This window comes from Gigantopelta aegis, chromosome 9 (genome assembly GCF_016097555.1).
Source record: "Gigantopelta aegis isolate Gae_Host chromosome 9, Gae_host_genome, whole genome shotgun sequence".
NCBI lineage: Eukaryota > Metazoa > Mollusca > Gastropoda > Neomphalida > Peltospiridae > Gigantopelta > Gigantopelta aegis.
The window spans coordinates 45,531,333-45,558,203 of NC_054707.1; the positions used below are offsets into that span (position 1 = coordinate 45,531,333).

Below are 26,871 nucleotides of genomic sequence, written 5' to 3' on the forward strand. Positions count from 1 at the left end.
AATGTTTGTCACATTGTGCGCAATCTCCTTCTTTTACAGAAAAGGAAATGTACAATATTTGTTAGGGTCAACAGAAATACTTATGACCACGTCTTGGAAAGACCAAGAAAAAGAGGCTCATTGACTCGTTAAAAGGACAATTTTAAAATGTTTTGATATTTGCAATTAACATGAATGCGTTTATTTATATATCACTGTGACGAATGGAAGTGTTCACTAATTTGACTAAATGACTAGCTGCGATTTTCTGTACCGCTAGCTGCATTATTAACTACGACCTATGCAGTAGTTAATAATGAAACTAACTATACAGAAAATATAAAAGTATCAATTTCTGCACAAACTGACCTTGGCTCGTTTGTTTCAGTTTCAATATTTTTCAAGATGGCTGAACATGGGTGCCTTTAAATGGTTTGAAATTCCTTCTGACACAGTTTCCAGCCATTTCTAAGCCTGATTTTGGCAACTGTCATAATAGATGATGAGGCAAAGCTGAAATCCGCAAATTTTGAGCTCGACCCAAAATCGGTGACCTTTTGACCTCTGACTACCTACGTTTGAGGTTCGTTTGCATATTATGATACGTAGTCGTGAGAGGGATTCACAACACACATATTGAGTGCTGGATTCCTATGATAGGATGATTCTACGGAAAGTTATTCTAAATTACGTTTTGCCTACCCCCAAAATTTGTTTTAGGGTGAAAACAACAGAAAGCTACTCGATACGGAAGGCTATCACATCATTTTATTATCTACATGCATAGACCTATCAAAATAACCCTATAAGCCTGTGTGCCTCTGGGTGGTACCAAATTCTGGTCTGGCCCATGGACTAATAATTTTCAGTGGAATTAACACAGGTAACAAATCGTACATCATAACGTATATTAAATTTAATTTAATACTGACGATGCAATTAAATGCATTATTGGTGAAAATACGCAAACAAATCGGAACAGCGAGTCCAGTGTCATTGTCAGACAAGGTGTAACGGACACAGTGTAACGGATACAATTACATATGTAATTTAATAGTTACGATCAACTTTCTATCTATCTATCTATCTATTTATATCTATATCTATATCTATATTAGAGAGCAATCAACATAAATACACATCACGCAGTCTAGTAATGGACACAATTTTACACGTATATATATATATATATATATATATATATATATATATACTATGCACTAATTACCAGCAAATAATATCTATCTAGTCGGAAAGCACCATGATAAACAACGTTTTGCTCACATAGTTGCCAGGATGGATCCTTGAAATAGTCTGCGACGTAGGAAAATGCTTATTAAATACGTGTTACGGTAGGTTTTGATAATATATTTATTTTGCTACGAATTATAACTCTAAAAAGATAAGTTCTAGCAGATGCACGTACGTAATTGTTTTTAAGATACGGTAATAAACAAAATACGTTACACAACCACTTCTTTGAAAATGTGTATGCAGATGTCTGAAAATTATGTGATGTAAATATACAATGGAATTATTGTTAATAGTGTCGCTTTGCATTGTGCTAATATAAATCGATGTCCTTTGGTTTGCTATAAATATGCAAGAGTTAAAAGTATAAACCTGAAATGTAAAAAAAAGAAAACCCACAGAAAAACGAAACGCAAACAACTTTGAATAATAACGTTATATATTCAACATGTTTCAAATATCCCAATATAAACACGCCAAATGTAATTAAACTATCATATTCGTGTTAAATATATTGGGAAAACCTGTTATCACACATTAACAAATAATAGACATTTTATTAAAAGTAACGCATTTCGCTCTAAACAAATTCCCCCTTGATTAAAATAACCATATCTTTTGTTGGTATATATTTGGTATCTCACAATGTTTGATAAAGGACCTACAATGCATACACAGCTAAATGAACATAATTTAGAAAAATGTTTTAAAGAAGTACGTTTTTCAAAATTTCTCTCGTCAAAAATTAACAATGTATGCGTGTTTGCCCATATGTGTGTATATAGATGCGTGCGCGCTCGTGCGTGCGTGTGTTTGTGTGTGCCTGCTCGTTATCAAGCTTGTGTACAGAGTTTAAAGGGACATTCCTGAGTTTGCTGCATTGTAAGATGATTCCGACTAAAAAAAAAATCTACGATTAAACTTACATATTAAATATATTGTCTTGTTTAGAATATCATTGTCTGTATATTCAATGTGTTTCTGGTCGTCTTAATATTTGTAAGAAGCCCAAACTGGATTTTGTCTTCAAATTATTTCGTACGTACGAAAAAATATATTTTAGGAAATAAAATCAAATTTAACCTAGTATAAATATTAGAACGATCAGAAACACGTTTAATATACAGCCACTAATATATTATGAAGAAAAATATATTTGATATGTAATTACAATCGTTAAAAAGTCTCTGTTAGTCGATAACATTTTAATACTTGCAGTAAACTCAGGAATGTCCCTTTAACCGAGCCACTGAACATGAGGGTTGCATCATGCAGAAAACGCAGCTGTTGTTGGAGGGAAAGTAATCTGATATGACACATGTTATCCATTACCATCTTCAGAACAGGAATGTTCATATCCGGTAAACACAACAAAAATGTTAATCGCGAATCCTTCTACTGTAGTGATGTTAACTGGTTTACACCAGTTCAAGGACTGACAGCGTGCAGGTAGTACATTAGTAACTGTTTGAGTCCAGCATTTGAAGCAGTGTGTTTCACAGATCAGGACATACTCGTTTTATTCAGTTTATACGAAATATTTTAAAATGCTGATTTTGCTTTCATGGTGTATAACATTTGCATTACTTGACTGCGTTGAAGGATACACTCCCAAGGAATTTGCCGTGTAAGTTACTAATATATTTATTAATACAATATATATTCTGTTCGGTCTTCCCGGTCGTAAAATATATTTCACTAATTTAAACACAGAATCAGAAATACCAGAGGCGAATCGGGGGGGGGGGGGGGGGGGGGGTGCTCCCCTAAAAAAAATTACGATCCCCTCCAAAACTCCCCCAAAGTTCCATTTGCATTCCGCCTCATGCCATAACGATAATAAACCAACACTATTTGTAATATCGATAAACCTTTTTAGAATTATTTTCCAGAGTACTTTTAGTTATTTTGTTACTACTACAGAATCGATTTTTATGTGTCCGTATTCCGTGTGAATACGGACACATAAAAATCGATTCTGTAATTATCCATTGCTGTGAACGAAGAGGTTTTGATAACCGCGCCTTTGCCCGTCAAAAAACCGAACACATGAAAAATAGCCTTACAATAATAATCAACTGTGAATTTCGTTTGATAATCAGGCGCGTGTTCAGGACTGTATAGGGGGTCTAGACTCAATCTAATTAAAGTTAGCTCCACTATTACATGTGGATCTAACAGCAGCCCGTTGGAGCTCATGTCCAGTTGACCTTTCATTCGACCAATCAAAACCTTACTTGCAAAATCATGCCAGTGATTTAAAAGGAATTTGAAAACATTCGGGATTATGCCGAGGGTATACGAAATGATTCGGATGAATTACGAAGTATGCCGGAAACTAATTTCAAGATAAAATTATACATAAAATTCGTTTTAAGACGGAAAAACACGCGTAATGGTATAGCCATAAAATCTGTTTATACTAGTATACAATCCAGAGTTTATTACTGCACTGCAAGTTCGCCTATTACATAAATAGTCTCGCCCGATATTTTTAGAATTTGTATGCTTCCGAATAACGCTATAAACGGCGAAGTGTAATTGGTCGATATTTGAATTGTTATTTATAGATGAAATGTCACCTGGATGTGGGAGTCCACGCAATGCTGTTAGATCTACCAGAGTAGACCCAGTAGAGCTAATTAATCAGATTGGTCTAGACTGTGGCGACCGACGTATATAGGGGACGGTGGGGGGGGGGGGGGGAGGGAAAACGAGACTGGCTCCCCCTGAAAAAATATTGAAAAACAAAAACGAAAATTTGCTTCAGCGGAGTGGGATTTCGACTCCTGAAAATCTACCTCCCACCACGCGCCTGGTAATGTCAAGTTTATGTGATGACGTGAGGCGGATATGAACGAATATTGTGCACTTTGTGATAGAATTGTGCTACTTTGCGATAGAAGTGTGCCACTTTGCATGCATATAGTACTTGGGTCTGGATATGTTTAGATATAGTGCCAACTGAACAACACCCCCTAAGTGCCTGTATCGCCATCTAGTGATAAAGCGTATTTGGTATAATGCCAACATGAACGGGTTTTTTGTTTGACGCACTGGTAGCGTCTTTACGCTTTGCCACCAAAATTGCCTAAATTGATCCATTTATATACATAATTATATTATATTCTTGATGAACTGAAGTTAAGAAATGTTTAGTAATACTAATATTTAAAATGTAGCATAAAATGAGCACACATATTTACAATTTGACTTTGGGTTACATATCTAACACATCATGCATAGTTTGATCTAAATGGACGACGAAACTAAAGTAAAGTAAAGTTTGTTTTATTTAACGACGCCACTAGAGCACATTGATTTTGTTATCTTATCATCGGCTATTGGACGTCAAACACATGGTCATTCTGACACTGTTTTTTTAGAGAAAACCCAATATCGCCACATAGGCTACTCTTTTACGACAGGCAGCAATGGATCTTTTATTTGCGCTTCCCACAGGCAGGATAGCACAAACCATGGAGTTTGTGGAACCAGTTATGGATCACTGGTCGGTACAAGTGGTTTACACCTACCCATTGAGCTTTGCGGAGCACTTACTCGGGGTTTGGAGTCGGTATCTGGATTAAAAATCCCATACCTCGACTGAGATCCGAACCCAATACCTACCAGCCTGTAGACCGATGGCCTAACCACGATGCCACCGTGGCCGGTAAATGGACGACGAAAACACAGCACACTCAGTATTACATATTTAGTTGGGTTTTTTTTTTTTTCATGTCTACAACAGTTTATAAATATACATTTTTAACAACTCATATTTATTTGATTGCATACTTAATAAGGTATACAATTAATAAACAAGGTGGAAACTATGATCTGTATATAGAGGCCATTTCATGTTGTTTTTTCGAATACGATTTTCATGTCAACGAGTGATGTGTGAAAACAATATTTATACGACTTGCGAAGCAATGAGTTAAAATGTGGTTTTCACACATCACGAGTTGCGAAGCAATGAGTTAAAATGTGGTTTTCACACATCACGAGTTGCGAAGCAATGAGTTAAAATGTGGTTTTCACACATCACGAGTTGTGAAGCAACGAGTTAAAATGTGGTTTTCACACATCACGAGTTGACATAAAAATCATATTCGAAAAACACCATGAAATTGTCTGTTTACTATATACATCTTTCCTAATTTTTGACAATATCATTCGCTTTTTGTTAAAGTTACATTCTCTGGTTACCATATGATAATATCATGCACAAATATGAAATACAAGTTCAACTGCACTTTTAAAAAAATCGTGTGTGTTCGCTATGAACGGAGAACGTCAAAAGTATACGCTAGATTCGTCGCCTGTGCGGCCATTGCTCGGCAAACCACAAACGACAGCCTGTTGTCAATTTCAGTGAACAGGTGCGTTTGCGGATTTGAAATTGTAGGGTTCGTCTCAAAAAAATGAAATGAGAATTCTTGTGCAGTATAAAGAACGTTCGGTTAAGGATACGTACTATTCTTTCGTTAAACCGGTTTTGATCTTGACAATCGTACCTTCTTATTTAAAAATTAATATTTTATAAAGTGTTAGTAGAACTTTCAAAGGTTAGTTTGTATAACACTTTTATCATGTATATATTTTTAATAAAATATACTAAAGTAGAAAATGACCGTTTTCACTTTTTAATTTTACGTGTGGTAAAATCGACAAATTCAAATAAATATTATTTCGTTTGGAAAGGGTAAAGTTAGTTTGTTTTGTTTAATGACATCAGTGTTAGAGCATATTGATTTAATAATCATCTGCTTTTGGATGCCAAACGTTTGGCAATTTTGACATATAATCTAAGAGAGGAAACGGGCGCACGTGCGGGGGGGGGGGGGGGGGGGGGGGGTATTGGGGGTCGAAACCCTTCCCTCACCAAGATAAAAAAAATAATTGAAACATATTTTCTGGGGGAACATGGCCCAATATAAACTTCGCTCAACGCAGTCTATAACCCGCAATCCGTTACATTTTAAAAATATTTTTATATTATTATTTTTTTAGCAAGGGATCATTTATATGTACCATCCCACAGACAGGATATCACATACCATGGCCTTTTATATACCAATCATGGCGCACTGGCTGGAACAATCCCGCCGATGGGGATCGATCCTAGACCGACCGCGCATTTAAAAAACACACAATTTTTTCAGGTCTAAGTAATGAATAGAAATAACATATAGTCTTCATAAATGTTACGTATATCGAACATACCGCACTCTTCCTCTATCCCTAGAGCGTTGCGTAATTATTAACACCCCCTTACATGTAACGCGTATACCAACCGCTGGTCACTGTCAAAATTTCAAGGCAAATCCCCCACCGACCCCTGGAAAGGTATTGTATCATACATCTATGGATATAAATATATTTTGGAGGTATGAGACGACCCCTCAATCAAGACAGTTAAATTCGTTCAAAGATTGGGGTAGTGATGGGTATGATGCCTTATTTCCATTTCGACGTAGACGAATTACAAGATGCCAAGACTAAGCCTGTCGATTCGAAACATTGCAATAGGCCGCCTCCAGTTAGGTGAATCGCAGTCAGCAGTCGCACGCTACATGAACGTCCATCAGTGCACCATTTCACGTCTCTGGGACAGGTACTAGCAGTTTCAATCAGCTCAAGACCGGACCAGAAGTGGAAGACCTCGGGTAACAACTGCAGCACAAGATCACTACATCCGGGTTCTGCACAGCAACGAACACTGCTGGACGCATACCTGGTTTGAGAAGGGTGTCTGCACAAACCATCCGGAATTGACTTCGAGAAGCTGCCTAACGGGCTAGGAGACCGTATGTTGGCCCCGTCCTGTAACGTCAACATCGACATTTACGTCGTCGCTGGTACACAAATGTACAGGGGTGGAACTTGGGAAACTGGCGGCGAGTATGGTTCAGCGACGAGTCACGTTTCCTTCTACAGCGACGTGATGGACGACAACGTATTTACAGACGCCGCAATGAACGTTTTGCCAACAACTGCGTCGCCCAAGTTGACAGATTCGGTGGAGGGAGTGTCATGATGTTGGGAGCCATCTCATACACCGGCAGAAGTGAACTTGTGTTCGTACAAGGCAACCTGACAGCTGTACGCTACAGGGATGAAATTCTTCGCCGTCACATGCTTCCCATTTTTGGATCGACAGAGAGAACTCTTTCAGCAGGACAATGCCAGGCCGCATACGGCACGTGTAACAATGGATTTCTTACAGAATGAGAACATTAATGTGCTGCCATGACCATCAAGATCGTCAGATCTCAATCCCATTGAACATCTATGGGACAAACTGGACAGACGTGTACGCCAGCTCGACCCCGAGCCTCAGACGTTTCCGCAACTGTCACATACACTGCAGGAAGAATGGGCTAGGATTCCACGTGCTCGGATTCAGATACTCATTCGGTCTATGCCAAGGAGATGTCGCGCATTGATTGCTGCTGCTGGTGGCCACACAAGGTACTGATTTCAGCGCCCTCGTGCGACGCTGTTTGGTGACGAAAACGCCTCCACTGCCGTCAGTCCATAGTAAGAACATTGTCACATACTCTTGTCAAATTTGACTGTGATACGATCATAAATAATGAAATTATGCCACTTTGTATTAAAGAGATAATTCCATGAATATTTCGCCTATGTGTTTCTTTTTTGACAGAGTATATTATCGTAAATGCACTTCATATCCCTTGTTTATAGGTACAGTTGTTTAAATTACATTTTTTAAATTTATTTTTCAAATACGATCTAAGTGTAGAGTCGATCGGGGGTACCTCTAACTCATTAGCAAGCTGCTAAGCAACTTGTTTGTGTTACGTCGTGCAGTCCAGATGGCACGTAGAATGTTGCAGTTGGCGGGGTTACGACGAGCAATGCGTTTTGATGGATCGTAAGAACCCTTTGGATGTGTTTTCCGACTTTGAACTTATAAAACGCTATAGATTTTAATGAGTATTACGGATATAGTTGCCGTGGATACTGAACACGAAACAAGACGAAACTGCGCCCTTCTGTCCTATTAGCAAGTCCTCATAGCTTTGCAATACTATGCGTCTGGGACATTTCATATCATTGTTAGCGATCTTATTTATTTTTCAAATACGATCGGATGCATTATGTCAGGTCATAGGGTTTTACGTGTACATTCACAGCAAGCTGTTGTAGCGCACGCCTGCCATGGGTACAGGTGCCGACCTTGGCTCCTCTGTCCAGGACAGGAAAGGGGTTGGGGTAGGTGGGAGAGGGGAAAGCCCTCACTGGCAAGTACAATGGAGCACCAGCAGCTCGACCGAGGTCGGTAGCGGTCGCGGGATATTTTTGGAGTTATGGAACTTAGGCCAGTGCAGGCGGTCCCTCCTTCACCCACCCCAACCCTTTCCTGTCCTGGACGGAGGAACCTGTTGAGGCCGGTACTTGTGCACAGGACAGGCGTGCGCTACAACAGCTAGCTCTGAATGTGCACGTTAAACCATTTTCCAATTCCAATCCAATATAGCCTTCGTTAACGAAGGCTGGCTATATACACAGCAAACAGGGGCCAAATTCACAAAAGCTTGCTAAGCCTAGTTGTTGCTAAGTGTTATTCATAAAACCCTTCTAATGGTAGCAAGCTTCTAAGTTGCTTGCTAAGTGTAGAGTCGATCGGGGGTACCTCTAACTCATTAGCAAGCTGCTAAGCAACTTGTTTGTGTTACGTCGTGCAGTCCAGATGGCACGTAGAATGTTGCAGTTGGCGGGGTTACGACGAGCAATGCGTTTTGATGGATCGTAAGAACCCTTTGGATGTGTTTTCCGACTTTGAACTTATAAAACGCTATAGATTTTAATGAGTATTACGGATATAGTTGCCGTGGATACTGAACACGAAACAAGACGAAACTGCGCCCTTCTGTCCTATTAGCAAGTCCTCATAGCTTTGCAATACTATGCGTCTGGGACATTTCATATCATTGTTAGCGATCTTCTACATATATCACAATCTACAGCTTGCAGATCGATCCACCGTGTATCCACTTCCCTAGCACAGAAGATAGATGACTTTGTGAAATTTCCAAATAACGCCGAGACTTAAAGAATTAAGGACGAGCTTTTCCAAATAGGACAGTTCCCTCGTGTTATCGGATGTGTAGATGGCACACATCTTTCTGGGGTGCGTCGAGTGTATCTTTAAATTCCTCGTACTTTTGCGCCGAAAATAAATTTTCATTTTGCGAATAATTCGACTTTCTGCTTTTTTTTTTTTGCTACATTTAATTCACAACTCATATCGAATGTTCAATAAAGATGTAATTATTATCCTATCACAAAATTACCAACATTACATTTGAAATGGACATGTGTGTAAATAAATTGACATGGTGTTGTCAAGGATTGGACGTGTGCCAATATACTTATCAGGCAACTATGAAGCAGCATGTTTAACATGGTTTTATAAAATCATATTATGGGTGTCCACGTTGTTTATTGGTCAGAATCTCGAGCCTTGATCAATTGTCAGTGCGCTTATTTCCCGCGCCGATTTATTCGGATTTACGATGTCGGCGAGAAACACGAGCGGACCAGACAAAATCTCACTCCTTGCAAACCGGCCTCGGTTCCCTCAAACCGGCCTCGGTGGCGTCGTGGCAGGCCATCGGTCTACAGGCTGGTAGGTACTGGGTTCGGATCCCAGTCGAGGCATGGGATTTTTAATCCAGATACCGACTCCAAACCCTGAGCGAGTGCTCCGCAAGGCTCAATGGGTAGGTGTAAACCACTTGCACCGACCAGTGATCCATAACTGGTTCAACAAAGGCCATGGTTTGTGCTATCCTGCCTGTGGGAAGCGCAAATAAAAGATCCCTTGCTGCTAATCGGAAAGAGTAGCCCATGAAGTGGCGACATTTCTTTCTTTCTTTCCATACACGGCCCCTGTGCGTGCTGTATCCTCACCGTGGTGCAGGGGTGTAACATTCTCTTTGAGAATGGCCAATACAGCACAATTAAAGTTTTGAGTAAAAGTCTATCTGTGATATTTGTATTTTTGCACAGTTCTTTACACTGTTTTTATTTAAATCTTGAATTGTTATATTGATGTTGATCACCACTTTATTTGTTTGCATTACCATAGTTTGACACCCAATAGCCGATGTATTTTTCGTGCTGGGGTGTCGTTAAACATTCATTCATTCATTCATTCATTCTATACACGGCGGTCAATATATAAAAGTCAATGATACGGCTGTCGTATATATAGCCTCATCACTACGAGTTGGTTTTGCCGTATGTTTTTTTGACTTTTCACAAAAAGAGTTCCAAAATTTAAAAACGAAGCGTGTCATGGAATTCCCTCGATCGTGGTTCAATTAAAATGTTTTGGATGATATAATAACGATGTTTGGTATGCCAAATGAATGTCATTTCCATTATAATCCATATTTAGAGAAATAAGGCCGACTAAATCCGTGACTGAGAGCCTTTTATGAATAATTTGGACGCATTTTTGAACGGTTCGTCGAAATATAAAGGGGAGCTACGTAGGGCCTATAGAGGTCATTCTATAGAAAGTGTCACTTTTATGTCCCAGTACAATTTCGTTTTTATTTATATATAGGAAACTAAATTTGTTGTCTTTAACGATACCTTATTAATAATATCATCCTGTCATAGCATTCTTTTTCTCTCTGGTAATCAGCTTTGATAGAGATTTTATTCGAGATTAGCGTAAACTGTCATTGGTGTTAACTGTCCATAGCATAATAGTATACATAACATGCACTATTAAAATATATAACAGAAGACGTAACACTGAATACCTTTAATGTAATACGTACTGATGGCTGACTTACTCACTAAAGAAGGAATCTTGTAAATATTTTCCGTATTCAAAAGATGGTGGGCAATATAAGCTTGTCCCTGGAGATTTATGTCATTGGTGTTACTATATATACTTATGAGAAAACAAAAGAAACTAAATGCTCTCTGAATCAAACATTCCACCGGTAGATATCGGGCATCGAACTTATTTCTCAAAAACATCAGACATATGAACAGTTGTGAATAGTTTTCTTTAAATGTCATGAATGTGTTGTCAAAATATAAAAGTAGGTTTATTCACTGCCATTGGTGTTACGATCGTATTTATGTAATGGTTAATAATTTTAAAAAAACGTTTTGCATGTTATTGTAGACATCGTATGTCTGCTACAGCATGCACTTTTTAAGTTTTCTTAACTGTTTCTTTAGAGAGTATGAATTAATTATGCACTTATTTGTCATTGGTGTTACCTGTCATCGGTGTTACCAGATACTGAGCAACACCAATGACCATTAGTAACACCAATGAAAATGCGTTTGAATAAGATGCCGTTTTCTTCGCTTTGCATATTTTTGAAGATGATTTGAAAATTAAAGGGACTTGTGCAGCATCATAGCTGCATAATGGCACTTTGGGTCAAATAAATGTTTTGCTGCAATGTAAAGAGTATAGGCCCTATCTTCAACGTCCCTAACTGCGTTATGCTTGGTTCGCGCAATTAACATCCGATTTGTTGTCGTCTGCTAATCGTTCATTTGTGAGGTTTTTCTTCACAGTTAGTGAAGATTCCCATTAACAATAAAGTTCAGACAAGTAAGTATCAAAATACAAAACTTTACAAACCCCTAAAACCATTAAGTTTACTATAGTCCGTCCCATCATTCTACGATTTAAATGTTAGTTTTTTTGATGTTGTTGTTTTGTTTTGTTGTGTGTTTGTTTTGGGGTTTTTTTTGTTGTTGTTGTTGTTGTTGTTGTTGTTTTTTTGTAGTTTTTTTGTGTTTTTTTTTGGGGGGGTGTTGTTGTTTTTATGGGGTTGGGGTGGGGGGGGGGTCTTCTCTTTTTATGTTAACAATTCCAGTTTGGTTTGACGTGAGAAGACAAGTAAAAGTGTTTTGGAAATAAAAAATAAATACTATTTTTGTGTCCAGTGTATAAAACAATCGGCTCAGAAATAAATAGCATGTAGTAAATTTCATAATATGAACCGTTGGTAAAACGCGGACCAGACCGGAACGCTGGACAAACTGATTTATATTTTGTCATGTAGTTGTTTTTACAAATTGAAAATGTCGAACGGCGCATGCGCGGAAATATTATTTTTCCAAATGCTAAACGCAGTTAGAAACTACTAACCTTTCCTGTTTAAGAGGTTAACTTTATCAGAAAGAAAAGTTAAAATCATACCGAAAATGTATTACCAAGTTGTAGTCATATATCGGAAAATTCATTACGTATGTTTTCATTTCCAGTAAAGGCTATTTACATTTTATTTTTGAAAAATATTGAATATCATGCATTAAAATAGCTGTTTAGTTAAAAGAAAATAGTTAACTCTTGAATAATGACGCAGTTCTTATGATTTATTTCTTGAATAGTGGCATAATTTGTTTGATTTGCTGTATAGTGTATGTACTGGAAATATTAGAATGATATCATGTATTTATAAGGCGTCCTCGTTTTCTGACAATATTTGGAACATTTAACGTAGTTTTGCAGCGCTTGCGTAAAAGCAAAAGTAGGATTACAACTTTTTCTCGTTATAGGGAATACAAGTATACAGTAAAATAGATTTTGAGCCTTAATATAAACACGAAAATAACTACATAAATTAATGAATGAATAAATCTTTAATTTAATATTTAAACACACTTAAAATTCTGTATCTTAATTTAGTATATTTTTTAAACTCTGACCGGCCGTATCTTATCAATACAGAAACACATAATTATTCTAATAGGCCTTTAATAGTTGTAGGCTCAAGAAGAAAAAACAGAAAAAAACATTTAAGGAAATATTAATTACATAATTTTGCTAATAAGTAGTGTAGTGGTAGTCTCAATAATAATAATATTTCCAGGATACAGTCTTGATTTTACTTTAGGTGTTACACATTGTCATTGGTGTTACTTGTTTTGTCATTGGTGTTACGCAAGGATATTTTAGCTGTCATTTATTTTTGAAATTTAAATTGTTTATCTTGGAAAGCTTCACCTTTATGACTTTGATGAAATTTAATTTGATGGACTCCATATTTTTAAATAATTAAAACTGCCACAGTGTATAACTTAAGTCACATACAGAATATCCGTGTGGAAATGCACAATTACACCCTTGGATAGTTTTTAATTCTAAAGTTATTCCATATATGTTATTAGGGACATCCAAATAACACATCCATGTGCTCTTGGTTACTATAAACCAATTGGATCACACTGCTGAACTACCCCACTTGTCCGGTAACACCAATGACATAATGAGCTTGTTCATAGAATAACACGTGTCTGCACGTGCAGGCCGATTACAGTTCTGCGTGGCCAGATATAATTTTATGTTTCTTTGTTTATCTAGTTTCCAAAAGTTAACAATAAATATAAGAAAACAAAAACTTAAAGGACATTATATAAGGTCAAGAACAAAATGGATCGAAGAGGGAAAAACAAACAAAATATTTTTGTAATTTAGAATCCAGAAACTACTTTAGTAAATTAATTTCGAAAATAAAACTAGAAAATGGAACAATAGTTAAAGATCAGGAAGAAATCCTAAAAGAAACTAAAGCTTTTTACCAAAACCTCTACTCAACTCCACCTGGACAAAATGATAATGATATTATGGAAACACTTGCAAATTATAATTTTAATATCCTGACAAACGAAGATGCAGAAACATTAGAGGGAAATATAATACACTCAGAAGTATTAACGTGTCTTAAAAATATGAAAAATGCTAAGAGTCCTGGTTCGGATGGGTTTACTGCCGAATTTTCCAAAATTTTCTGGATAGATCTTGGTCATTTTATTGTTCACTCTATCAATTACAGTTATGCTAAGAAAGAAATGTCTAATGTTCAAAAATTAGGAATCATAACATGTATCCCGAAACCAAACAAACCTAAAGAATTTCTAAAAAACTGGCGACCAATAACTCTCCTAAACTGTACATATAAACTGACTTCAGGTTGTATTGCAAATCGAATAAAAAGGGTTCTTGATAAAATAATAGACTCAGATCAAACAGGCTTTATTAAAGGAAGGTACATTGGTGAAAACATTGATTAATTTATGATATTATGCATTATACCGAAGAACAAGATATCCCTGGTTTACTATTATTAATCGATTTCGAAAAAGCTTTTGATTCAATATCTTGGTCATCTATCAATAAAGCCTTAGACATTTTTAACTTCAAAACATCACTGAAAGCCTGGATTAAAACACTATATAGTAACTCGGTATCTAGAGTAATTCAGAATGGATTTCTTTCAGAGCCATTTAAACTAGAAAGGGGCTGTAGACAAGGCGATCCTTTGTCTCCTTATATATTTATTTTATCTGCTGAAATCCTCGCTATCATAGTAAAAAACTCCAATAATATAAAAGGTATCACTATAGATGGTGAAAAATATTTAATATCGCAGTATGCAGACGACACAAGTTTTATTTTAGACGGCTCTCCTGAGTCCCTGCAGGGTGTTCTATCTATCCTAGATTATTATGCACAAATATCTGGCCTAAAAATTAACTACACCAAATCAAAAGCTATTTGGATAGGTAGCAAGAAATTTTCAAATGAAGTTTACCATCACACTCGATGGAAACTACACAGTTTAACCTTCTCGGTATTAACTTTTCCATTAACCTAGAAGAAAGAAAGAAAGAAAGAAAGAAGTGTTTTATTTAACGACGCACTCAACACATTTTATTTACGGTTATATGGCGTCAGACATATGGTTAACGACCACACAGAATTTGAGAGGAAATCCGCTGTCACCACTACATGGGCTACTCTTCCGATTAGCAGCAAGGGATCTTTTATTTGCGCTTCCCACAGGCAGGATAGCACAAACCATGGCCTTTGTTGAACCAGTTATGGATCACTGGTCGGTGCAAGTGGTTTACACCGACCTATTGAGCCTTGCGGAGCACTCACTCAGGGTTTGGAGTCGGTATCTGGATTAAAAATCCCATGCCTCGACTGGGATCCGAACCCAGTACCTACCAGCCTATAGACCGATGGCCTGCCACGACACCACCGAGGCCGGTTAACCTAGAAGAAATTATTGATTTAAATTATAATCCCAAGATTATCGAAATATAAAAATTAATGAAGCTATGGTCTATCAGAAAACTTACTGTTTTAGGAAGAATTACAGTCCTGAAAGCGTTAATAGTTTCTAAACTAACATACCTACTGAAAACATTACCAAATCCAAGCGAACGTTTGCTAAAACATATAAATACATTATTTTTCCAATTTATTAGGAATAGCCGCCGTGAACAACTTAAAAGAAACTTAATAACGCAAGACTATAAAAATGGTGGCATCAAAATGATAAACATAAATAATTTTATGACCGCTTTGAAAAGTTCGTGGATCCGACGGATATTTTTAAATAACCCAAAATGGATCATTTTGTTCGAAGCTTCTACAAATATATCAACACGTGATTTAATTATATATGGCGACTATTTTGTATACTGTAAAAAAAGTTCAATTAAAAATACTTTATGGAGAAACACATTGGTTAGTTGGTTAAGGATGCAAGAAAAACAAATTCCAGTAAACGTAGATGATATTTTCCAGATCAATATTTGGTTCAACAGTAAAATATGTATAGATAAAAAGCCATTTATACTAAAACGATATATCTCAAAAGGTATTATCTTTATTAACGATTTGTTGAAAGAACAAGGAGACTTTCTAACATATGAACAGTTCATAGAGAAATATGACATAATTACCAATTTTCTGGAATATGCTTCATTGGTCAGTGCTATAAAATTATTTATTTACAACCTAGATAATTTAAATGATGACGTTTTTATAGCAGTACAAAGTCCTGTTCTTCCATATAACTCAAAGGTTTTGTTCGAAGATCAGAAAGGTTGCAAACATATATATGATTTACTGAACACTCAAACCACCATTCCAAAATCACAAATAAAATATTCTAAAGAAGGATATATCTATGATATATATGATTAGGAAAACTATTACATTCTACCCTTTAGATCTGTCAAAAGCACAACATTATCTTGGGTTCAGTATAAAATCATACACCGAATTCTTACAACTAACAAATTTCTAAATATGATTAATTATATTGATTCCAATGCCTGTAGTTTTTGCAACAAATCACCTGAAACCATACAACACATTCTATTTGAATGTAGTTTAGTACAGTCTCTGTGGGAAGCAATAGAAGAATGGATAAGAAATGAAACTGGAATTAATATTACTCTAAGCAGAGACATAGTTATGTTAGGCATGATCAACAACGAAAAAGGTGATTTTGTAAATTGGCTGACTATCAATATAAAATATTATATTTACAGTATGAAAATACAATATTTTTATCTTTTAATTGTTTTATCTTGAATTTGTATTTTGAAAAGTGACACTTTCTGTAGAATGACTCACAGTTGTTTTATTGTAGTATATCAGGAGTAGTTCGATATTGGAACCAAGCCTACTGATGGCTGTTGTTGGTTGTCTCCCTGGGTTGCCTCAGTAGTGGCCCTTATAAGCCTATTTCACTAAACATCGTAAACTTACGTTTACGTGTAAAACTTACACCTGTCGTACGTCTATATGGTGTTTTTAACTACATAGGTTAACATTGTCGCCTATAGGATTTTATTTGGTACAGTACAACCATGTGTTGGTATACCGGAAACAATGGTTTCCAAACTTTATCAAGTTTATTCGTTCTTTCTTTTAAAAAGTTATGTTTGTTTTGTTTAACGACAGTACTAGAGCACGTTAATTTATTAATAATGGACTGTAGATGTCAAATTTAAGTGCAAAGTAAGTTAGTAGTATTTCTACGACCGGCTTCGTGAAATGGAGTAAACGTAGGGCCTACACGTAGACGTACGACAAGTGTAAGTTTTACACGTAAACGTAAATTTACGATGTGTAGTGAAATAGGCTTCAGGTCTGTAATGATGAAAAAAGTGGTTTAACTTCTTATTGTACCACTTATAATATAAGTAGCCAATATCCATAGGTAAGTTTCAAACACGATAGGCCTATATACATTTGCTTCAAAGCAGAACTAGTAGAAAATATAGACATCCACGTTTTAGGTCCGATATACGTGTTCATAAGTTCAAATGATCGAGATAACAAAGTTTGGGTGAACGCCTACAAATGTATCTAGATGTAAACTTAATCGATGAACAGACAAGCACAATAATATTTTACTAAACCGATAACATATTTAATAGTTATTTAATTTCTACCCTGCATTTTTACCCATGTTGGCCATAATTAACGTATGCATGTACGTAGGTAGGTAGGTAGGTAGGTAGGTAGGTAAGTAGGTAGGTAGGTAGGTAGGTAGGTAGGTAGGTAGGTAGAAATCCAGAGTTTGTACCCAAAACAAGAAGCGAAGAGAAGGGACATTAATAGCGGACTATGAACAATTTGGAATAGCATTTACTGAAAACGAATTCTTGATAAAAATATTAACAGGCCCGAAACCAACTGACTTGTTGCGCCGAACATATCTGTAATGTGAAGCATTTAAGGACATTCCAAAAGTAAAAAGAGACAAATAAAGGAGAATCAGACTATTTAAAAGTGTCAGGGGGGGGGGGGGGGGGGGGGGGGGGGGGACAGAAGTTAGACTTAAAATGTTGAACGAAGGTCTAAAGGTTTAAAGTCTGATCTATATGTCCACGTGTGTTGCCTCGGTTAGGCCATGAAGATGCAAGGCCAGTAAAGACAAGATGGGTTACATCTCGTCAAGAAAATCCCTAGAGTGACCGTGATGGGATTGTTAAAGTGCTATGCGGAGAAGCTGGAGCCATCAGAACATGGGGGAATGAGCCAATGGTGTAACACAGTCGTCATGGTGGGTATAATGCAGAAAGGCCCAGCTCCGGAGAGTACAAGATGGTACCGATATAACACGAAATAAAGTTTTTAAATGAGTAGCATCAGCCCACCCAGCTTCATATTTCATCTTATAGTGGGGCAGTAAATTTTCCAATGTTGCTAGAACAGGCTGGGGCATGTAGGTACAAAACGCAAACAATGGTGGCGTTCTGCAGAATGGCCGTCATACGAGTCACCAATTTTGTCGACTAAAATCACCTGAAAAATGACGTGGAGACAAGGAATCATGATAGATTTTTCATTTCAACTTATTGTCATGCTTATATCCAATTAAGGTTCAAGCACGCTGTCTTGAGCACACATCTCAGCTATCTGGGCTATCTGTCCAGAACGGTATGTTAGTTATTAGTGGTTAATGAGAGAGATGAGGGTGTAGTGGGATTACACCTATTCACTGTGTCGTTGAAACTCGCTCTGGGTTGGAGCAGGTATCTAGCTGCTAACCCAGTACCTATCAGACTTATATCCGATGGTTTAACTACGACACCGCCGAGGCCGGGATCATGCTAGAAAAGAATCCATTCTGGTGGTCCTGACTGCCGAAAGGAGAAAAGCATTCGTTTCCAATCAGTTTCCGTGGCCGCATACATAATAGTAGAAAACTCCATTTCTTTGTCAAAAACAACAAAATGGAGGACTCCCAGTTCGAGCACGAGAAAGGTACCAGACACGTGTACAGGAAAATGTGCAGGGTGGTTTGTATCGTGATTAGGTAAGTTTTTAAGGGAACGGGTTAAGTTACTAGATACTATATTTAAACAAATTCGCTTCGTGCAGAAGGGGTTTCGACTCCTGATAAACCACACCAGAATCCTGCCCAACCCATCCCCGTCTCTCCCGCATACGCCTAAACACGTGCAGTGGCAGAAATAAAACAAAAATGTGTTACTACGGCGTGCTCCAGACTGGAAACCTAATTTAGGACAAACACTACTGAATTGTCAAAACCTCTTAAATATATGTGATCAACCTTGGGGGGAGGGTGCTTTGCGCTATAGGTGCTGTTCAATTGGCACTATAGCAGAAAATCTTCAGTTACCCAAGTAGTATGTACATGCAAAGTGTCACAATTCTATCACACAATGCACAATCTGGGTTGTTTATGTCGTTATCCGCCTTACTAATTATTTCTTTAAACATTTTACGTAACACCCAAACCATATGGGTATATCGTGCACCAGCCAGTGCACCACAATTGGTCAAAGGCCATGGTATGCGCTTTCCTGTCTATTGGAAAGTGTATACAAAATATCCCTTGCTGCATTAGAAACAAATGTAGCGGGTTTCTACTGATGACTGTGTGTCACGGGGATCCTATAATACCCGTAACTGAATGAAATACGATTATCCAAATATCTCTCCTAACTGTATATCTATTAGATCTCTCTGTAACGGGCAGTTCAAAACCCGCGTGGCTCATCTAGGTATGATCAGAGATAAGATCTTATATAAAGTATGTATTATTATAGCACGTTTAGTTCACTAGAAAACACAACAAAAACACAATACACTTTGGAATCTGTATTAACCTACGCTGACAAATGTACTGCCGCAGTAGTTAATTAACAACAACAAATAATAACAACCCAGAACTGATCACTTAATTAGTTAATCTCTAGGTGTCTAGTTTACACAACATTCTAATCACTTCACCGTGACACAACACCCACACGTGTGATAATTGAGAAACACTTCCAGGGGAACTTAATTAATAAAGGAATTACAACTCTATTCCTAACTGGTTAATTTTTAATTAACCCTTAACTACTCATTCAGTAACCTTGTAATACAGAATTAATACTGGTACTTATCACAATAAAGACAATAACCTACAGTTTACGTAGGTCCTCTAGGGTGACTGGTTAAGCTTTATATATATTAGAACAGTGAGCCTACAGTTTACTGCGTCAGAATTACCGGCAACACCGTCTAAATAATATTGGTATAATACAGTATTAAACTATTTAAAGTCACATCAATCACATCAAGGTTGTATAACAGAGCAGAAATAATATATAATTACCAGTCCGGACGGACAACGTTCCCCCTGGAAGCCTTCCTATGTTTCTCCCTGATATCTCTAAAACCCTAGCTATTTATTATAAAAGCCCAGTATCGCCTGGGGGTACATCGCGGCACCGAATACCTACAAGTGATATTTCCACAGCGACCAAGACGACAATTTTCCTTAGATGGCCAGACTTGATGACGCGTAGTCGCCAAAATCACGGTCGTAGAAACCGCACTCGCGGAGGTATTACGTAACTACTGGCCACATGGCCTCCGAACCTGGACTGGGTGTGTATTAGGCACAGCTCGACCACGGTCGCGCGGAGGTATTACGTAACAAAGTGCCCACCTGCGCTTAAGTGCATATTGGAACTGCACACGGCCCTCTAAAACAATTAATATCGCCACAGGCGAAAACAAAATTAAGAGCATATTCTGTCACACTGTGTCAGAATTACCAAATGTTTGACGTCTAATAGCCGATAATTAATTAATCAATATGTTCTAGTGGTGTAATTAAAGAAAACTAACATTGTTATAAAATCAGTAATGCAATGTCATGCAGAAGGCAACTTCAAAACAATGTTTTTCAACTTTTCTTCGCACAGTACACATAATTCCTGTCATACGGGAATTCACCAGGCGCATTCAGTTTGTGACGTTTCGCCAGCCGTTGTTTAGTTCACATTAACCACCTTTGAAAATTACCAAGCTTGTAAATAAAACCGAAGAATGGCGCTTTAAACTTTAAAAACTTCATAATCCTTTATAATTAATCTTACTACTTTTTCTTGCAGCAAAGCTGGTGATACGATGACCACACTAACTGACAAGTTTTTCGCATGGGACTATGGCGGATCAATAATATTTGACGGTCTCTACCGATGTGACAAGACATTTGGGACAAATTACCAACCGCTTCTAAATACATTTCTAAACAAATATACAACAGACCCAGATTCATTTGGCTACAAGGTTCAACACAATATAACTGTACCATTCCACCGTAATGTAGGAGACAGAATTGGAATGTTCCCCGTTGCGTACCTGAACAGAGCGTCTGAACAGTCTGTTACAACAGGCCCTGACGTAGATCTGGCCCAAGCAGTTGCAGAACAGTATGTCCTTAAGTTTCCAATTAGACTTCCTGATGGAACATTTGCCCGCAGAAAAGGATGGAAAGGGAATAGCTTCAACACTTCAACCTATCTTTGGATAGATGATACCTATATGGGCTTCACGCTTTTAGCTCGCTTGTCCCGGATGTTCAAAAATGAAGAATATGCCAAATTCATCGCCAAACAACGCATGTCTTTTAACCACCATCTTCAGGACCAAAAGGATGGTTTGTTTTTTCACGGAATTAACACGGCACCCAAGACCCTGTCTTGCTGTAAATGGGGTCGAGCCAATGGGTGGAGTATCACGGCTTCTGTAGAGGTCTTGTTGACTTTAACACCCTTCAAGGAAAGCATGAAGCACGAATGGAACGCCATAATGGATAGCTTCAGAAGACACGCCAGAGGGATGGTCAAACATCAGTCTTCAGACGGAAGATGGCACCAGCTCGTGGATGATGACACATCGTATCTGGAGACGTCCTGTACAGCAATGACTATCAGCTCTATAGCAAGGGCGGTTAACGAAGGGTGGTTAGACAGAAAGGAATTCGAAGAAAGCTTACATCGAGGATGGAAAGGTCTGGAAACCGTCTTGAAATCTAATGGTACTATCAGTGGTGTGTGCCGTGGAACAGGTAAGTAGCTTTGTAAAGATTTGTGTTGTTGGATCTTCATATTTGCAAGTTGCTTTATAATCAAATACAATTCAAATTAATGCTAAATCAAGAAACAGGTTATATATATATATATATATATATATATATATATATATATATATATATATATATATATATATATATATATATATATATATCAGAGATGTGGCGATTACTTGACAAAAATAATCGATTACAATTACGATTACTTTAGAATGTCACGATTATGATTACGATTACGATTAAAAGATAATTGAAAGTAATCGATTACGATTGCGAATACATTGTCTAGCAATCAAAATTACAATCATGATTACATTTCCACAAATCTACACAAATAAATAAAAGATCTTGCTACCATGAAGTTATGCACTTTAGTTTACAACAATACCGATTTCATTCATTGAAAGACAATGGATAATTTTGGATTATTTATTAAATTATTTCAAACATTTATAAACATATGTATACTGCAGGGAGGGAACCAGTTTCCGAAACCAGATTTATTATTCTTAAATTTGGATTATTGACGAAAGGGTACCCATAACCATAGGTATAATTATTGTATCAATGCATAACATATATATTTTGTTATATTATTGAAATAAGCCATAATTAGTAATTGCAAACTGTCTGATCACTATTACTTGTTGTTTTATTGTTTGTAGAACGTATACCATTTAATATCATCCACAAATTAAAATATATATATATTTTTTTTAAATCTATAAATGAAGAAATGAAGAACGAAAGAAAAGAACAAACAAGTAAATAAATAATTAAATTGATATCTGGATACATATACATGTGCACAAGTTGTTCATTGCATTTAATTGTTGACATTCTAAAAATGACTATTATTAATGAATCGACTTGTAGACATGCTTGCTTTGTGCCATATTATAAGGATCCAATTGTATCGGTGAAAATTACAAGTATCTTGGTCTGTGTATGTTTATTTTGGTATCATTAGAAGCGCCGCATTTCGTAGAACATCTATTAAAATCAGCTTTCTGACGTATTAATATTTTAAGCTATTTTAAAGGAAAATAAACCAAGGTTTATCGTGATAGACTACTTTCAACTGGGTGTTTGCTTAATTAGTTACGTTATTTGTGGTTGTGTCTGCGACAGGTTGAGGATGACTGCCCATGGAATCAAGCTTGATACAACTGGCTGGCTGCCCGTCTGCAGTCGTAACCACTAACAAAAGAAAATAACGTTTGCCACGGTACCATTGGTGGACTTTCACACCTGTGACAAAACGAAATATTGTCAAGCGTTTCTTAGTTGAATTCAGACCCGTGATAACGCTGGCATGGTGCAGCGCCCTTTTATATATTGCTAGCTAGAACATTGTATTCATTCAAGTGGTTTTATAGTAAATGTAAACACGATAGATACCATTATGTGAATGTGTGTCTTCATCCCCTGGGTAACATTCATTTGATAATCCAGAAGTTATGATCCCCTGTTTCTCAAGGCAAATAATAGTTCTACTATGAGAGTAGTAGACAATGGGAGATCATTTCTACTGACTGACCAGTACTGCTTCTAACTATAGGCGCTAAGTTTAGTAAATAATTATGAGTAATCATGAAAGTGATCGCTGATTACGATTGCATTAGCAATGTAATCGATTACGATTGCGATTACATGACATTCTCAAACAATGTAATCGATTACGATTGCGATTACATGAAAACATGTAATCGATGACAATCGATTACGATTACCCCATCTCTGATATATATTTGTGGCCGAGTGCATAAAGCACCCTCACACAAAAACTACACAAGTTCGATCTCGATTATATTCTTTAATCCATGATGATAACATATAGACAAAGTATATGAAAAGGAGAGTTGGCCCCAAACGTCTTTCTCTCTTGCCAGATATTCTCTCTCTCTCTCTGAGTCTCTCAGTGAACTATCTTTCACCCCAGTCACTCTAATAACATCACACACACACACTTGACCAATACTGGCAGACCATTACTGTCCTGGGTTCCTTAAGATAACCCCAGTGACAGTGTTTACCATATATTAATGTCCCAAGTGTCTTGGAGGAATTTCCCAAGTACCTTAAGTCTAAACAAAGAGAAATAAACCTCAGACGCCTTAGTGGTGTTTATGCATGTTTAGTATAATAACACATTATGCTGGGTGCTTTAGTTGAATCCCTCACAAACATATGTGCATATAACTAAGATTATTTTTTATTACAAATAAACAAAAATGATTGCAGTTGTGATTATTTATATTTCAAGCATTAAAAGACACATTTTGTTTTTGTGTTGTTGTTTTATCAGCTTTGCTAATATTACAAGTAACGTGCAAAACATAATTATACTGTTTTGTCTTCCTAGGAATACAGGCAGCTCCCATTGATTACAAAAACCGAGAAACAACCTACCTAAAAACCAGGAATGGCGGGATAGGTTTCGTGTACCATGCAGCTGTAGACTATCAGAACTTCCTGGCAACATCTGCCGTCAGCATCGTCAACGGACAATATCTACTTTCTGTGCATGTTGCGCTGACACAAGCAGTCTACATATATATTAATTATCTTCTGTAGCAGTCTACATATAGATTAATTATCTTCTGTAGCAGTCTACATACATATTAATTATCTTCTATAACAGTATTATGTGGTATTTAAACACTGGTAGACTTCGTGAATACCCAACTATCAAGATTCAGACCATTAGACTGCAAAGTTAATTTTTAACCTACATACATATATATAAAAGCATAGATAGAATTACCATGCATGTATATTATAGTATTGCTATATTTCTTGTGTAATAAAAGTAACATTTGATTGTTGAAAAATGTGGATTAGGATACATGTGCACGCGTGTGTGCGTGTGTATGCGTGGTGTGGTGCATGTGTGTGTGCGTGCGTGTATGAGTAGGCTTGCTAAATGGCTTGCTGTGTATGCGCAGCCCTATCCAGAACAGTTAAATGAATTATGTATTTGATTATTTACTAAACTGATTATTTGAGTGGTTGCTAAAACTGCCTACATAATTATAATGTATGTTAATGTAGCCTACCTATATGTAGTCAAATGTTTGACATCCAATAGGCGATGATTGGTAAATCAATGTGCTCTTGTGATGTCGTTAAATAAAACAAACTTTAAAGTGTAGTTAACCGTTCGTAAAGGAGAATACATGGGCGAGTTTCGGTGTGCGTGCACGTGGGTGGAATGTGATTTCAATCAGATTGAGCACATTCATTAATAAATCATCGGCTATTGCAAGTCAAACATTTGTTAAATCTGACACGAAGTCTTGGGAGGAAACCCGCTACATCAATCTTCCCATTAACAGCAAGGGATCTTCCGACAGGCAGGATAGCACACGGTCTTTGATATAGTAATCGTGGGGCACTGGTTGGGACGGGAAAACCCAATGGGTTCACCGAAATGGTTCGATCCTAATATCCATGCACCTCAAGCGAACGTTCTACCGACTGAGGTAAATCCCGCTCCATAGTGAGATTGACTCCATTGGTTCTATACAGAGACGTGCATGGCAAATTTATATTCGTTTATATTTGTTTTTAAACAAATACCTGTAATGTACTTTCTAAACAGGCGTGCATACTACACACGATCGCGCTTTATGGGGCACGGCAGAAGCTAATGGACACATTGGAGGGGGCGTGTGTTATGGGGGGTGGGGTGGGGGGTGGGGGCATACTATGTATGTATGTATACACGATTTTATAAAATTTAATACAGTGAAAAAAGAAAAAAGAAAAAATTATGATTGGGTGAAGAGTCATTGACCCCGTGCAAATACAATGCATCTTTACGAATGCTCATATATATGCAACACTTTTTAAATGTATTTTTCAAGATGTATACAATTTGTAAGCAAGTGTATATAATATGCTGATTATATATAAACACCATAGTCAGGTACTAAATTGTTGTATCAAATGATATGATAACTTACAATAAACGACCGAATCAAGTAAGTCGTTACAATTATAATCACAAATATTATGAATATTAATAACAACAAACAATCGAATTACTACGTAGGCACTGGTGTGGTTGGATTTTATATTGGGGGTGAGTGGGGTGGGTGGGGGACAACCCATACAGCATGTATGTATGTATATATGTATGTATGTATGTATGATTTTCAATCTAATGGATCTAACACCAGCCAGTTGGAGCTCATGTCCACCAATCAAAACCTTACTTGCAGAATCCTGCCAGTGATTTAAAAATAATTTGAAAACATTCCGAATTATCCTGAGGGTATACATCATGTTTCGTGTGAATTACGAATTTTATAAAATAAATAATTTGTGATGTAAAACTGAAGACTGATTTAGTTCTGGGTTTTTTATAAAAAAAAAAAAAAAATTAATGTAAAATTGAAGACATGAGCACCCGTCCGTATTGGTATGGTTCGCTGTACTGCGGCCACTAAAATAGACTCGCCCGCTATTTTTAGAATTTGTATGCTCCCAAATAACGTATAAAAGGCGAAGTGTGATTGGTCAATATTTAAATTATTATAGATTCCAATATTTCTCAGCGATGAAGACGGACGTTAGTCCTTGTTCTCTCGATCTGCCCCCCCACCTGGGGGAACTGATGAAGACGTATGGAATGCTGTTGGAGTATCGAGTCTCGTACACCGGGTCACGGGCAACCGTGACCTTGGTGTACGGAGACCGGATTCAAAAGAAAGGAAGATGGAGGAAGAGGAGACGTGTGCCAGCGGCGGCGCAGGGGGGGGGGGTCAAAACCGGTGGCTAAACCGCCGGCGGCGACTCCTTCTGTTCGACCGCCGAACACCGCTCACCCGAGCAAGAAGACTAGAGCAGAAGAGGTTCCGGCCCCGGATGTTCAAGCTTCTATGCCAACGGAAGAGCCGGAGACGGAGTT

At 37.3% G+C, this 26,871-nt stretch overlaps 1 protein-coding gene across 1 annotated transcript; it reads left to right on the forward strand.

Annotated features, from left to right (window-relative positions):
* Positions 1-2,617: 2,617 nt before the first annotated feature.
* On the forward strand, positions 2,618-25,890 carry LOC121381995 (unsaturated rhamnogalacturonyl hydrolase YesR-like). Its single transcript, XM_041511454.1, has 3 exons — positions 2,618-2,857; positions 20,974-21,932; positions 24,322-25,890. The coding sequence occupies exons 1-3, from the start codon at positions 2,778-2,780 to the stop codon at positions 24,531-24,533; spliced, it is 1,251 nt and encodes a 416-aa protein (XP_041367388.1). The 5' UTR covers positions 2,618-2,777; the 3' UTR covers positions 24,534-25,890.
* The last annotated feature ends 981 nt before the right edge of the window (positions 25,891-26,871 follow it).

What these genes read in the sequence shown, in the direction of transcription:
- LOC121381995 (XM_041511454.1), top strand. Translation starts at nt 2,778, where the DNA reads ATGCTGATTTTGCTTTCATGGTGTATAACATTTGCATTACTTGACTGC. An exon ending in ACTCCCAAGGAATTTGCCGT is followed by an intron (nt 2,858 to 20,973) that starts GTAAGTTACTAA and finishes TTTTTCTTGCAG; the next exon opens with CAAAGCTGGTGATACGATGA. An exon ending in TGGTGTGTGCCGTGGAACAG is followed by an intron (nt 21,933 to 24,321) that starts GTAAGTAGCTTT and finishes TTGTCTTCCTAG; the next exon opens with GAATACAGGCAGCTCCCATT.